Here is a 16,787-nt window from a genome sequence, read left to right on the forward strand (position 1 = left end):
TGGGCCTCTTACTCTTGAGTGATTCTGTTGGTGCTCTCTGTAAGCGTGAAGTACATAGAACATTTGCCAGAACTCCCACTGACTGCATTTGGACTGTGGGCAAAATAATATCTTCCTTGATTTTGGCCTATGCATCTTTCCCCCCCAATAAAAGTAAATATGCAGTATAGTCAGTTTCTCTCTAGGTACCTTTTTGTCAATGCTAAGGAATGCTTAGGGACGTGGGTGGCGCTGTGGGTTAACCCACAGAGCCTAGGACTTGCTGATTAGAAGGTCAGCGGTTTGAATCCCCACGACGGGGTGAGCTCCCGTTGCTCGGTCCCTGCTCCTGCCAACCTAGCAGTTTGAAAGCACGTCAAAGTGCAGGTATATAAATAGGTACTACTCTGGCGGGAAGGTAAACGGCGTTTCTGTGGATTGCTCTGGTTCGCCAGAAGCGGCTTAGTCATGCTGACCACATGACCCGGAAGCTGTACGCCCGATCCCTCGGCCAATAAAGCAAGATGAGTGCCGCAACCCCAGAGTCGGCCACGACTGGATCTAATGGTCAGGGGTCCCTTTACCCTTTACCTTTAAGGAATGTTTAAGAGCTTTACATTTTTTTACAAATAAATAAGTGCAAACAACATGTGGCTTGTGTTAGCTTAGAATGCATATATAAATGGCAATGTTTCTTGTCAAAATACGCATTTCCCCAATTGCTATTTTCTGTTGATAAAAAGCAGCTATTTAAGCGCTTGGGCTCTGTGCCATGTTTCACTGGGTTCTCAGGAGGGACCCTGATCATGACTTAAAGACAACCTGGGGCTTTTCATTCTTCCCGGGCCACCCGTCCTACAGAGAGCAACCAACATTGTGAAATGCTTGCAGGAGAGCGATGTTTCTTCCCCCACTGCCCCATTTTTTACATCACCTGGCTCAATATCAAGGGAATAGCTGTCAATTTCAAGGTTAAGGCGCTGAGCTGCTGCGTCACAAAAATCCTCCAGCACGCAATGGACAGCCTCTGTGATGTTGTACGGCACTGACTTGGCAAACTTCATTTTGCTGTTGACAATCACACTTCCATTGCGGAAGTTCAGTATTTCCAGTTGCTTGAAGCCTGTTAGGTTGGACTGTAGGTAAGGAAGAAGCTACAAAAAGAAAACAAAGAAAAAGAAAAGAGTAAACTTTAAGTCAGTGGTGTCCAAACTTTTCAAAGAGGGCCAGATTTTATGAAGTGAAGGGCCATGGGGGGCGACCAAAGGGTCAACCAAAGTTATTATTATTATTTTTTTTTTAGGGTTGGAGTTGTTGAGCTTCTTTTAGGATTGAAGTTGTTGAGGTTTTTTTTTTACAATCTTACCCCAGGAAATAAACTGCCACAGGGGCCAGATTAAATCGACCGGAGGGCAGGATTAGGCCTCCAAAATGGACTTTGGACATGCCTGCTTTTAAGTCCTCTATCACTGCCCATGTATCATTGATTCCACTTATATTCACTTTTCATTTTAGGGAACATAAATCAACTGCTCTGTTTCACTGACTTTATTAGCAGACTTTACATCTGCTACCAGGTTAAGTTTCTCAGTTAGTCTTTAACTGTCTCTCTGGTTAGATCGTCTTCAATAATCTATTAAGATAGATAGAGTGTGATTTTCCTTCTAATTAAATTTCATAGGCTGCAATCCAGTTAAAAAAGAAATCAATGGGACTTAAACATGCTTAAATGTGAATTGCAGCCATAGGCAAGGCAGTTCTATGGTTTCAAGAGGGTTTTGCGTGTTGTTAGTTGTTAAAAGGAAAAAGCGAGTCTTGGATATTTATGTCCCAGCTGCCAAAGTCAACAATAGGTACTTGTGTATACTGGGAGCTCTGCATTGCATAGCCAATAACTGAGCATGTTTTATATGTTCTTTCGTGGCAAGGAGAGCTAGCACCCTCCAGCTATGATTATTCACACTTCCAACCTCAGCCTTCCAGCTTAGGAAGCCAAAAGAGTCCCGCCCTGCAATGGCAGCAGGAGTGTTCAGTGGTAGCTAAGGTAGTTCAAGGGATGTCATTTTTTTAATATTCTGGTGCTGGTTTCCCTTCATGCACACCTAAAAGGGACGCCCTATCCTCTCATGCCTGCTGGGCTCTGCTTTGTGGGAGAAGTCAAAATATTCTCTCTCCAGCTTCCCCTCTTCCAGAGGTGTTGGTGATAGAGCCGCAATTAGAGAGGAAGACTTTAACCACCACCATAGCTAAATACACAACTCAGATGAAGAACAACCTGATAAAATTCAGGGAAGTGTGGATTTTTGAAAAATTAGTGTGTTTGGGGTTTTCTATTGTTTCAGAATTGATGCCGAAGAAGTGATGCTTTTGAATTATGGTGTTGGAGGAGACTCTTGAGAGTCCCATGGACTGCAAGAAGATCAAACCTCTCCAGTCTTAAGGAAATCAGCCCTGAGTGCTCACTGGAAGGACAGATCGTGAAGCTGAGGCTCCAATACTCTGGCCACCTCATGAGAAGAGAAGACTCCCTGGAAAAGACCCTGATGTTGGGAAAGATGGAGGGCGCAAGGAGAAGGGGACAACAGAGGACGAGATGGTTGGATAGTGTTCTCGAAGCTACCAGCATGAGTTTGACCAAACTGTGGGAGGCAGTGGAAGACAGGAGTGCCTGGCGTGCTCTGGTCCATGGGGTCACGAAGAGTCAGACATGACTAAACGACTACACAACAACTATTGTTTCAGAAAGTACAGGTTAGGTTTGCCGTTAAGTGTGAATTGACTTCCTCTTCCAACCCAAGTTGAAGCAGGGATGAGGTTGAAACTACATCATCATCATCATCATCATCATCATCATCATCATCATTAAATTTCTTTGCTGCCCTTCATCACATGTGATTAGCATCTTGAACAGGGTTGGGTAGTAAGAACAGTAGGTACCAGTTTTCTTTTTAAAATGCTTTTCATTATTTGGAATTTGTTTTTAACTTGGGGAATGGCACGCCTAACAACTTGCAAATATAAATGAATTAAAGCCAATTCTTTGCCACCTACCAGCTGCATGAACTGCTGTTCGAGTGCTTTGTATTCTGAGGAACTCCGATTGAAGAGGTCATCGGAAAACCGCATGTTGGTTACTCTCAAGCTGAAGAAGACTACTAGCTCTTTGCCTTTGGCTGCAGTTGTCATTGAGCTGGTGGTGACGTACTTCAGTGGAGGAGCTGGAGTCATATCCGGAGTTTCAGGCAGTGCATAGTAGCCACTTCCATCCTCACTAATTGTTGCTGGCCTCATGATGTCAACCGTATCTAGTTCAGTAGCAATATCTTGCACCCCCATGTCAAATCCTGTAGGGATGTCACCGTCAGTCACTGCCCACCCAGAGCTTGTTGCTTCGAAAGACTGGTCAATGACAACAGAAGGACCACTGGTAGTTACAGCAGGCAATAAAATGATCTGATCTGTAGGCCCCAAAATGTCATCTTCAGGAAGAGAGGTGGGAAGAGCAGGAGAACCAATGACATATGGTATAGTAGTAATTGCAGCCAAAATCTCATCGCCTGAAGATTCCAGTTCATCAGTAATCTTTACATCTAAAAAGGAAACAACACGTTGAACAACAACACTGTAGAAAGCACACATTTAAGGTCTGCTATGGAAGATGTCAAAGCGGAATTGTTTCCCTATTATGGCATTTATGCCCTACTTTCTACTGAAAACACGCACACAAGATGACTAAAGAATAATTAAAATCCAATTCGGGTAATTGAAATGACAGTAATTCAGCAAAATACAAATCAGGGCGCCTTATTAAAATGTCAATAAGCTTCAGCAAATAAATACAGGAATTCAACTCCAATCCGTTATAGTCTCAATAGTCCAACAGAACAACCGTGTTCTAGCTAACCATCTGGCTGAGTGAAAGTGAGGCATCCATCCATATGGAATGAGTTCTACAAGAACTTACCCATGCCTCCTCTCCCACAAACACACTAATTCAAACAGAGGAGGCATGTGGAACATGAATTACAGGGAAAATCTTAATGTGTCAACTCAAACATTGTTCTCTTTATTCTAGTAAGGACCATATTCAGATGAAAAATTGGCCTACTTTTCAACTCTGTTCATACAGTCATCTCCATGCATTTGGTGCCTGCATACAGAGGAAGGAGGACCACCTGGGTTAGCCCACCTGAATTTGACATCGGGGGGGGGGGGGAGGTAAGCCCTGCTTTACATAATTGACCACCAGACGTGGCACATGCACACCATTTGAATGACAATGCCTATCAACTTTGGAGGGCCCCGCCCCTTCAAATATTTTATTGGGGGAGGCCGAAGGGACCTCGGCCCCTAGGAGTTGGCTCCTATGAATCTGTGTGTCATCTCAAAAGGAGACCCTATGCATGTACAGCTGCATAATACTGTGTATGATTTGAAACCCTACATGGTGAACGTTCCCAAGTAGGTAGAGAGCTCACACTCCTTCAGATGTATATGTGAAGGCTGCCCTTTTCAAATGTGCTGAATGCATGGATGGCAGAGCAGGCAGAATGCATGACACTGTGGATGGTGCCCATGGGTGCAGTCCTTTTCTGCCCCCCAGATACCCATTATGTCACTTTTAAACATTTTCCCCTAAACTATTATTTTAGTAATGATAACGCTAAATGATTACTTTCGTAATTTATCTTAGGTCATCAAATCTTCTTATAGATCGCCCCCTCCCAATCATGTTTTCTCCTAAATGTGCAAAGGTCTTGGTATTCTGTACAGAAATATAGAGTACTCAAGTGTCTGTAACCAAAAGAAATATGACAGGAAAGGGAATTAGGAGCACAGCATAAAGATAAAGGGATGATGACAATTATATCAAGAATAATTCGCTTCAGTAGTATTGTGTCCTACAAGTTGCTATGCTGACATTTCTTGCTCAGAATCTTCATTTTTATGATTAAATCTTCAGCAACTAATTGGTTTGACAAACTGTCGCACCTTTGATGCATGTGCAATTAGGTGCAAATTAGATGACAATGATTTGCCTTTGGTTTGAACATCAAAATGGTAAAGCTGACTATCTCCTAGAGTGTAGTCAATACAAATTTGCTGAATACACTTATGCACATTCTTCAGTTATTCCACAAATTCACTGATTCAATATTTCCTTAATAACTTGCCAACATACCTTGGTCAAAGGCTGAGTGGTTGCAAGACACAGAAGTGGGTTGCTATTGACATTTGTTTAGGTAATTCTGAGTGTGACTGGGTGCAAATGAATGAATATGGTGGATTAACTTACATTTTGTTTGAACACAGTGATTTACTTGCTTTTTGTGAATATATTTAGGTCTGATCTGCAGTTTATTCCCCTCCACAATCCTAGTGAGTGTTGCAAAACAAATAACTCAAGTCTCTGCCATCATTTCTCATATGCTACTGACTTGTTCTGCTATTGCAGTGCTTCTGGCAAATGTGTTTGAAGTTACATTACGCTCACCTATATAATCACTGTTTAGAGACCCCTTACCAGGAGTGCTTCCTACAACGGCAACAGGTGGGGACAAACATCAGTGGTGCACGGACACTGGCTCTAGGGAGCCTGTTTCTCAGATATTTCTCATTGTCACCTATTGACTTAGAAGCAGGGAGCTTCAGTGCTCAAGTTGGTGGGGCAGAACTATTAGCCAGACTGTGGCACCATCCCCCTACAAAAAGCAGATAGGCTTACTACTACTTAGGAAAATGGAAACTTTTTTAGCTTATACATTCTAAAAAGCTGTACTTCATAAACTTAATATTCTCATCATCACCACCAAGTACCTAGAATGTTGAGTAACTTTACTGATTTGAACCGCAAACAGGTTGGGCAACAGGTGAGGTTGAGAAGACCTAACAGCATACAGAGGCTATAAACCTTGTCCCTAAACACACATTCCTAAGATCATCTATCAAAATAGCTTCCAGGGGTTTGGTGATCTTACATGAAAGCTTTGCGATAGTTCAGTCAGCAGAGCACGAGACTCTTAATCTCAGGGTTGTGGATTCGAGCCCCATGGTTGGTTTTATTATTATTATTATATGCCACCCATCCACTCTTGTATTGCAGGGAGTTGAACTGGATGATCCTCGTGGTCCCCTTCCAACTCCACAATTCTATGATTCTATGTCAAACTATACTGAAGAGCATGCCAGGTAGAAAATAAATTTATATACTCACTAACAGAAAAAAATGTTATATGCAAAACTTCTCTAAAACAGAACCAATGAACAATTTATGGGAACAGATTAAAATTATGAAATGGACAGCTATGGTGAAGGATACCAAAAAATTACAAAAATGACTTACAGAAATGGATCCCTGTAATTCAATGCAGGCAACTCCCCATTTGTATGGGGAAGTTGTGTCAGCGCATAAGCCCATTCTGCCCCCACCCCATTCTGCCCATTCCACCCCTTTCCTGGGCCGAAAATGATGTGTGTGTCGGTAGCCGCATGTCAGTCGGGTACGTGCAAAATGGTTGTTGCCTGTATATGGGAGAGAAGTTAGGTTTCACAGGAATAGAAGTAGTTTACTATACAAGGTAGTAATATTTCTGTGTTAAGTTTTCATATGAATCTATTATATAATCAGTTGGTAATAAAACATCTAACACGCACACAAGATAGATTGAAATTGCATCTTCATTATTAATACTTTCTCTGGTATTGTGAAGAAATTCATTTCATGAAAAAAATGTAATCATTACGGTATGCTTATTATTTGCCACTGTATTTTCTGGGAATGCACTATTTATTTCTGCTTACTGTACTTTAACTATTTTGGGCAGCTTAGAGAATTAGTGTTTCCTAATGAAAGGATTATAAAGTGAGAGCCATGCCACTGAATTCTATTACAGTACCAAAACAGCGTGAGTCTAATTAGATGGCTAATATGACAGGAGGGGAATTGCAGGTCAGAGGCGGCCTATGAAAGAATCCTTTATCCGTAACTCAACTTCCTGTTTTGCTTTTATATTTTGTTGCCTCTCAAGTGCTGTTAAAAAAAAAAGAATATGTAAGGACTACCAAAACATTATAGAAAGCAACATGTAGTTTAAGAACAAAAAGGCACATGCCACAATCCAACAGAGTGTTAAATCTGGGTTAAGTCCACTCAGTGCTTTTTTTTCCTGGTGATGTATTTTTCTGCCCCAAATCAGAGCCTCACATCTCCTTCCCAAAGCCAGAGAAGTTTCTCCCCAGCTTAGGGACAGATACATGATGCTCTGGCAGTGTCCGATAGCCCTCCCTTGCATGGTGAGTACCGGCACCAGTTTTTCTAGAAAAAAAAAAGGACTGAGTCCACTAATTTAAACAAGTTCAAGCACACCTAACTCTGTTTGGACAGAACTCTCAGGGCAGAATATTATTCATTTGATTTAGAATCTATAGGTAAATTTCCAGGTAAAAGCTGTTAACACTGGAATCCTGTACCCAAAAGAACATTTCAATTATATTTCTAGAAAGACCGAAAATGAAATACGTAAGCAGCAAGTAGGTATGCATACTGAAGAACTGTGGATGGATTCTTACATTCATGTACGATGTCTAACCCTTTTCTCTCTCTCAGCTTCTACCAACAGCATGCACTTCAGCATGCAGACATAGTGTTGCTGGAAGAACAGGGACAGTATATTTTAAAACACAGCCTCAAGTTAAATATTTCTGAAAGATTTGTGTCCCCTCTGACTTAGCTTCTCTGATGTCACAGGGAGTCAGGGTAGCTTAGCCCTAAGCAGCTGAGTCCTGAAGGAAATGATCTAGGAAGATCTTAGAATGAGAATTTAGAAGCCAGTGAACAACTTTTGCTAAATTGAACCATGCACCTCAGGTTAAGAACCTTGCTTCAGGATGAGAATAGAAATTGTGCTCTGGTGGCGCAGCGGCAGCAGGAGGCCTCATTAGCTAAAGTGGTGCTTCAGGTTAAGAACAGTTTCAGGTTAAGAACGGACCTCTGGAACGAATTAAGTACTTAACCCGAGGTACCACTGTACTGTTTGTCACTGGCTTTCAGATTACACCTTGCTGCTACATATACATTTAGCAGTTGCATAGCATTTTGATGGAAAGCTACTTGTGGCAACAAAAATATGACCTTTGCTCCAAAACACTACCAAAAATAGTAATCAAATGCAGGGAGTGCCTGATTCTCAGCATACTTAACATTATTCAAAATGAGGGAGTGCCTGATTCTCAGCATACTTAACATTTTTCAAAATGAAAGAGGTCGCAAGGGGGCCAAAAAGCTATCTACAGAAGGTAAAAAAAAGAAGTGTAAAGAACTAAAATAACTCTGCTTGTTTGTGTAAGCATACTATTTGGTGACAATTTAAAATTATATTTTGACAAGCTCAGTACATTGTTATGAGTTTGTGGGTGCCAGAATCCCCTGTGTTATGAGCTTCAGGCTCCCTGCTGTTATGAGTTTCTGGGTGCCGGACACTGAACCCCTGGATTCAGCAAATGTTAAAATATAAGCCAGACCGGTTTCCTGATGAGGTAGTTGTCTGGGAGACAAGCCATTAGGAGAACAAAAGGAAGACAATGAGCGATTAGGAAACCAAAGACAGGGGGCTCTATGCCAGATGAGGGGGCACTCCCTCAACTCAGAGTTAGTTAGAAGTTTGAAGGAGGGTTTTTAGAGCTGGCTGTGATGTGACCTGGGAGGACAAAAAGGTGTCAGGCTGTTAAAGTCAGCAAGCTGGAGAGCATGAGCATGATGTCTTAAGTCTGTTTGGATCCAAGGCTGCGCCTATGGGAGAAGCAAGACCTTCTTGGAGTGTTAGTGCTGTGAACCCCTCCAGGTTCAGGTTGTGTATGTATGTAAATAAACGATATATCATAAAGACAGCACAGTCTCTGCTGTGCCTCATTCCCCAAAGCAAACACGGAGCCTGGTTAAACACCTGGAACCCCTGGAATCTCGCATTGCTTGGAGAGTGGTGTGCAACAATACAATGCATGTTCTCTGCAAATGGAGACGTGATTCCAAATCAAATCTTAAATAGGATGCTTAAACCCTTTGTTTCTCATTTGCTATATGACATATTGAACATTATGGCAAACCCTTTCACAGGCTAATTTAATACCCAGAAACGTAGCTCTATGGTATCAGCGTTTATTGGATGGAGCAATGACAGGAGTCAACAAGGCACAAAACACGTGAAAGAATAAGCCAAAATTCCTAAAAGAGAAAAAAAAAGCAAGCAGAAAATTAGAAACTGAAGAACACCAATCCTACTGGTTCAACTGTAATGCCTGTTTCTCTTCAATTAGGTGAACTAAAACTATTTGTTATTTCTCAATACCTAGGGCACATTAGCACTGGCACATATTGGTGTGTTTGAAGTACATTTTAAGGTTGGATTTAAGGCATAACCTATAAAGGATGACTGGCTATGAAGGATCTTGATTTGAAATTCCAATTGTTTCTCCCACCCTTTCACATGTTGGGAACATCCTGAACCAGAGTTCCTTTGAATGAACATTTTAAAAAGCAATTTGTGTGGAAGAAAATGTGCAACTTTGGCCTATAGTCAATCATGATGCTGCTGCAATTGTCTGCATACTTACTTGGCAATAAGAAGCCTCACTGAACTTAGCAGGACTAAATTCCAAGTAAGCATGCATAGAACTGCACAGTGCTTTTCGGGAAAATAGCTGGGCTGAATCTTGGATGAAGATGAAAGCAGCAATGTGTTATTGAAGGAAAGTTTATATCTAACCTGAAAGTTGTGAACGTATTCTTGAAATGTATCTGTACAGCAGTCCTTTTGCAGAAAACAATAACTACAGAATAATGACTGACTTAAAAAAAAAACAACTGACAAAAAATATGGATGTTTGAACATAGAAATATGAGCTGTCTGAAAACATCAAGATCAGTGTCTTTATTACAATACCCTGTGCTGCTGCTGAAATTGCATGTTGCTTCTCCCAAACCCCCAAAATAACCATTGCACATACAATCTAATATTGCTTTCAGAGTTTCAACTCCCAGGGCTGAAAAGCTTTCTAACCTTAAACCAGCATACACACAAAAAATATATCTATATCTATATCTATATCTATATCTATATCTATATCTATATCTATATCTATATCTATATCTATATCTATATCTATATCTATATCTATATCTATCTATCATCTATCTATCTATCATCTATCTAATCTATCTATCTATCTATCTATCTATCTATCTATCTATCTATCTATCTATCTATCTATCTATATCATCTATCTATCTATCTATCTATCTATCTATCTATCTATCTATCTATCTATCTATCTATCATCTATCTATCTATCTATCTATCTATCTATCTATCATCTATCATCATCTATCCATCTGGATGTGGAAACAGAAAGCCATATATTCATCAAAACTTCATGTAATTCTCATAAAAGGTACATAGCTGGACTTACTTTTTCTATCTTCAAAGCACTGACTTCAGCCAGATCATTCTCAACACATCTATAGTAGGAAATGATATTGGCAGACAGTGGATGGTGCTCCTGATGAAAACGTTAACAATGACTTTGTCAGTTTGTGATCAAACAGAATTTGTAAGAACTAAAAGTAAGGATAATGAAATCGGAGTTCTTACCTGACAAGGCTTGCTCATCCAAAAGAATTTTTAAAAGGTCCTGTGTCTCATGTCATTTCGGACACTCTCGCACTTACACCCACAAACAGTGGCACACTTCTCCAGTGGTAACTTAAGCATGAATGTACTTCACATACCTGCCAAGGGCCCTGGTAAAAATGGGACAACTTGGGTTTTTTTTTTGCAGGAGATTGTGGTGGCCATTTTGGGTGATAACCTCACACACTCTAGACCACAAAATGCACTTTTTGGGGGCCCACGATGTTCAAATGCCCTGTGACTTTATCTTCTTTCCACATAATCTGAGCGCTGGATTCTGTTGTCCTGCACTGTTTACCTTCCCTTGTATTTATTTAGAATGGATGACAATATTGCCCTTTGTCTCAGCAAATAACACTAGGTCCCTAGAGGGGGAATAGTTTTCATAAGGTAAAATCACACCATCATGGCTATGCCAGTGTATTCAGCTTAAGTGTCTGCTCCATCTTGGGCCCACTTTAGTAATTATTTTTTTTTAAAAAAGAAAGAAAGATCAAAATATGAAGTTTGGAGGAACCAAAGGGGCATCTCTAACTGGAATCTGTTGCTGAGAAAATTACTTCCCATCAGTTCGTGGTAAGGCTACTCCTAGATCAGAATAGAATAGGAGCAAGTTATTTAGCATAATGTTTGTTTCAAATCATTTCTGAAATGAATAATTCCCTTCTGCTACTTTGGTTAAGGAACCAAAAGCACTAATACCTGTCAGCCCACTAAAAAACAAACAAAGGATTTGTCTAAAATCCAGCAATCTGGAACATAAGACAGATTTGTGACAACGTCTACAAACTAATGAGATGGAGACGAAAGCTGCATTTGCCTGCAGGCTGTGTCCACGATGTCTGAAAGAAAACCATATTTGTTTTGATCTGTTCAACATTCTGTAAGCGCTGAGACGGGCCCCTTTGCATGAATAAACTGCCTCCATGTACTTGGAAATCAAATGAGAACTGATAGTTTCCCTTATTTAAACAGCTCTTTGTTTTCAAGTATTTCCCCCCAGTTAGTTCATGTAGAAGCGTGCCTCAAACACACTGAGCTGCCCAGAAAATGCAGCTTCATTTTGTTACAAAACGCTACACGAAGGAGAGAAGATGGTGGGATGATTGGTGTTACAGGTATATCCAGGTGCTCCAACAGCTCATGCCAAGTAGCAGCCCCTGCCAATAAAGTGGAAAAAGCCACGATACACTCTATCATTTGGACTGTGCAGTTTTAGTCTTTACGATGTCAGCAAACAGATTGCTGCAGGTGTCGGCTAAACTCACCATCGGTAATCATCAAAGCAATTTCAACACAAAACATGGTCAGTTTCAAATCGACAGAAGAGAGGTTACGCATTCCTTTTAAGGTCCACAGTGCAGAGGCATACAATATGACATTTGAACGATCATACGTCAGCTTAAAGATATACACGAACTTGTTGCCCCTTTGCTGTGAGCAATGGCAGACTTGGAGCTCTCAAATTTCAGTGGCACCCTGTGCGCTGATAAAATCCAGTGCCCACCCCGCCTCTCATGCTCCATTCTACAGCATCATCATGGCGCCCCAAGCAGCATGGTGACCAGTGCGACCCAACTGGTTGCTCTGCCCTTAAACTGCCTCTGTTGTGAGCCATGATTAAACAATGAGGCATCTAACTAACCAGTTTCCTGTTCCATCCAAAACTAGGATTATTAGTTTTGGAACAATCCGGGATACTAAACTACAAACTGAAGTAGGTTTATTATCTTGGAACATTCCAAAACTGGGAAACTATGGTTTATTAAAAGCTCCCAGATTTAACTATGGCTTGGGTAAAGGGGACAGAAGCCCTTTGACAATCTCAGCTTAATAAACCAAGATATGATTGTTTAAGCTTGTTGGCACAGTTATTTTTTTCCTCCGTTGCCCGTGGAAAGCATTTCAGAGTACCCTGTTAGCTGCTGCAAACCAGAAAGCCAGATAAGGGAAATGCAGCTAATGTATCACATGTGGAAGCAGACTGGGAATTGCTGTCACTTTGCCGTCAGCTGAATGAGTTACAGCAAATCCCTTCATACCCCCCGAGTGTATAACTTCCATTTCATCACTGCCTGTCTGAGTATTTTGTCACAAGCCCTAACAGAAAACACCTTGGATCACTTTCTCTTGTGTGAACAATGAGCTTCCTGGGAAGCCAAGTTTCTTACCTTGCCCTCGTAAACCTTATTCTGAAAGGGACAGTGATAATCTTGACTCCCAACAAACTGCCAGATGTATGCCAAGAAAGGCTGCCTCACATTCAGCATCTTAACACTTCCTTGCTGCCATGAACTGGCCACTCTGCTCTGAGATGCTGAGAATTTATAGGATCCCAGTGACGCGTGTGCATTTTTCATGCACCTCATGATGATTCCAGCAAACCTGGAGCCCCATTAAATTGAGAGTGACAGCAATGTGAAAGAAGAAAAATGGAACTGCTTTGCAGATCCCAGTTGAGACTTTGAAAATCCTACAGTGCATTCAGGCAAAGGCTCCAGACCCAGGGTGCCAGAGTACCCTGGAAGGCTACAGAATGCAGACCACCAAAGAGATGATTTGCAGAATAAAAGAATGCTAACTTGTGCAAACCACGCTGAGGTATTTCATTTCCAATGTTATATTTTGGGACAATTAACATGCCTATGAATGCAACTGCAGAGAACATCAAGATCATGAAAATAACACACTGAAAAGAGGCAGGTCCCACATCACCTAGCAGCCTGGCTGGGCAGCTGCTGGTTGCCCACTGTCCCAGCCTTCCTTCCCCAGCTGTGATGCTGCTTCTGTTTCTATGTTACATCTGAATCACATCTCGGTTATGAAAGTGATGGATCAATGCCTGGATGTAGTGGCGAATGGGATGAGAGCTAATAAGCTCCAGTTAAATAATGGGCCAATAATGGGATGCAGGTGGCACTGTGGGTTAAACCACAGAGCCTAGGACTTGACGATCAGAAGGTCGGCGGTTCGAATCCCTGCGACGGGGTGAGCTCCCGTTGCTCAGTCTCTGCTCCTGCCAACCTAGAAGTTTGAAAGCACGTCAAAGTGCAAGTAGGTAAATAGGTACCGCTCCAGCGGGAAGGTAAACGGCATTTCTGTGTGCTGCTCTGGTTCGCCAGAAGCGGCTTAGTCATGCTGGCCACATGACCCAGAAGCTGTATGCCGGCTCCCGCGGCCAATAAAGCGAGATGAGCGCCGCAACCCCAGAGTCGGCCACGACAGGACCTAATGGTCAGGGGTCCCTTTACCCTTTACCTTTAAATGCCAATAAGATGGAGGCTCCAAGTCTCGCAGGCAACTTATAATGCTGCACTATGCCTGAAGGAGCAGGTGTGCAGAATGCCCAGGTGGTGGGAATGGCACCTTTTACCACCTTCGATTGGTGTTGACTGCTCTTTGGTCACGCTAACCATGCCACACTATCTTGGTAACATCAGGACTGGGCTACTGTGATGTGTTCTAAGAGGAACAACCTTTAAGATTGGTACGGAAGCTGCAGCTAATGCAGAATACAGTGCTTAGGCTGCTGACTAAGGAAGCTTAATGAAAAAAATTAAAAACCGTTTTTTAAAGAACCACATTGGCTGCCAATTCGCTACTGCCATTCCAAGTTTAAGGCTTTTGTACTTGCCTAAAGCCCTAAACTGTTTCCGACTGGGTTATCTGAATGGTTTGCCCTGTATAGATCTGTCTGGAGGGGGCCAGGCCCATTCACGCTGCACTAAACTACAGTGCAGTGTGACATCAACATGTGGCTGCTCTCTCTCAGCCTCAGCTTTCCCACTCACTTCACCTGCAGTATAGGGATGATAATCCTTGCTCACCTTACCAGAGTGTTGTAATATTAACTGAGATAATGTACGTGAGTACCACTGAACACTTGACATGCAGTATATACATGCTAAACATTATTATAAGCACAGTTCATTAAAGATGTCTGGAAGGGAAATGCAAGCCTTTCTGCAACAGTAAATGCACATTTTACATATAATGCCATTATCTGCTTACTGTCAACACATGGTACGAACACAGGATCTCCTGTACTGGAAAGGTACTAAATAGCTTACCTTGATCAAGGAGGATTGTTGAGTCTGTGCTGGGCATCTGGTCTTTCATCTTCTCATCTTCACTCTCCTCATCGCTAACCTCCTGAAAGATACCAGCAGTAAATGTTGCGGGTGTGAATAACTGTTCAGTTGGCATCTCAGAAAAGGCTGGGCTTAAATCATTGCTGGCTGATTGATCTGCTGGAGGAGGTGAATCAGGATCTCCTGGTCTGAGAGGAACCCCAGTACTATCCAAGGCATTGAAAGGCACTGTGGGCATTGGGTAATCTAGAATGAGGTTTGTATCCTCAATGTCATTAACTGTTGCTGGACTTGCATAAACCAGTGGTACTTCAGAGGTCTAGCAAAGAGAAGAAAGAAAGGATGAAGAAAACCTGAAGAGAGGAACAATTGCTATGATACTTAATTGTGGTCCATGGAAGGCCATTTCACACATTAAGGTTGCTAAGTGCTTGTCTATTATGATTTAAGTGTACATTACAGAACCTTGATTTGCTCTGGTTTCTATAAACTGCGCTGCAAACCAGGGGTTGCCTCTGTGTAATGCAGGGTTTCCCACACTTGGGTCTCCAGCTGTTGTTGGACTACAACTCCCATCATCCCTAGCTAGCAGGACCAATAGTCAGGGATGATGGGAACTGTAGTCCAAAAACACCTGGAGACCCAAGTTTGGGAAACTCTAGTGTAATGTATACAGGTACACTCCAGAAAATATTTTACAACTGTGTACGTATGTGCGCGCAAACATGTATGTATTTTTATTTATAGAGTTTATTATTACACTACTTGTCACATATGATCCTGGAGTGGCTCATAACAATATAAATATATAAACGTAACATTAACACGTTCACCTGTCCTCTCACAAATATTCAAAATACTCTGAAGGAAGAGAACTGCCTTCATCTGGCACTAGAAAACTGACAGAGTAGGTGCTAGCTAGACTTCAGGGGTGAGAATATTCCATAGCCCAGGGTGCTATTGCTGAGAAGGCCCTTGGTGGGTCTGTCTATAGGAGAGGGTCATAGATATCCTGGCCTCAGTTAACACTAAAACAATGAACAGGGTGGTGATACAATGACTACTGCAGTAGACACAAGATAGTATCACCAAGGCAACTATCTGTAAACGAACAATAAACATTCATTGTTTGTTCTCAGTTGACATTGGAAGTACCAGAAGAGCCTCCACAGCCAACATCAAAGGCCGGACAATATGGGGAAGACACCATCTTTCAGGTAACTGGATCTTAAGGCATTTAAGGCTGAACTGTTACTTTATAATAGGTCCATCTTCAAGGACAATACTACACAGAGTAAACTGCAGTGCTCCAAACAGGAGGTTTACTAGAGCATGGATCACTATGGCCAAGCCATTCCCTATTCAAGAATGGTCATAACTGGTGAAACAGCCCCAACTGGAGAAAGGCACTCCATACCACATACCACTTGGGCCTTCAGTGACAAGGTCAAATCAAGGAGTACCCCCAGACTACAGATCTGATCCTTCAAGAGGAGTCAACCCCATCTATAACAGGCCACCTTCTTCTTTCCTGGATCCAACATATCATTGAAACCACAGATACTGTGGCTAATTTGCGGCCCTCCAGATATTGTTGGACCATGCCTCCCATCATCATTGACCATGCTGGTGGGGCCTGATGGGAGTAGGAGCCCAACAACATATGGAGGGTCACAGGTAGGTCACTCCTGCTATATGACATTTTCACATGATCAATAAATAAACAATATGCAATAAACACATTTTGTTTTTTGGTGCCACAAGTCATGCATGCTCCAGATTTTGTTTTTAGTATCTGTTGCCTCCTCCCACCATGGGAGACATAGATTTGCTCTGAGATAAATGGTAGAAGGGGCAGGAACCTCTTGGCTCTCCCTCCTTTGCTAGCTTTTAAAACTAGGGCAGATGAGCTCTGTTTTGGTTTAGCAAACAAAGTTTAATAGCCACCAATGGAATAAAATATACAAGTTCACAAAATAGGAGTTTATGCGGGGGATCGGGAGGGCAAGTGTTGGAAACTTTGCCTTAAAAA

At 41.9% G+C, this 16,787-nt stretch overlaps 1 protein-coding gene across 2 annotated transcripts in view; it reads right to left on the reverse strand.

Annotated features, from left to right (window-relative positions):
- IMPG1 (interphotoreceptor matrix proteoglycan 1) overlaps positions 1–16,787 on the reverse strand; it is a 91,090-nt gene that overhangs the window by 13,400 nt on the left and 60,903 nt on the right. For both annotated transcript variants that reach the window (XM_081187338.1, XM_081187339.1), the window contains 3 exons: positions 14,735–15,074; positions 3,031–3,569; positions 914–1,133 (listed from right to left, as the gene is read on the reverse strand). In XM_081187338.1, coding sequence (XP_081043464.1) covers positions 914–1,133; positions 3,031–3,569; positions 14,735–15,074 — 1,099 coding nt within the window. The remainder of the gene's footprint in view (positions 1–913; positions 1,134–3,030; positions 3,570–14,734; positions 15,075–16,787) is intronic.

The sequence above is a fragment of the Podarcis bocagei genome, assembly GCF_964188305.1.
Source record: "Podarcis bocagei genome assembly, chromosome: 3".
Classification (NCBI taxonomy): Eukaryota; Metazoa; Chordata; class Lepidosauria; order Squamata; family Lacertidae; genus Podarcis; species Podarcis bocagei.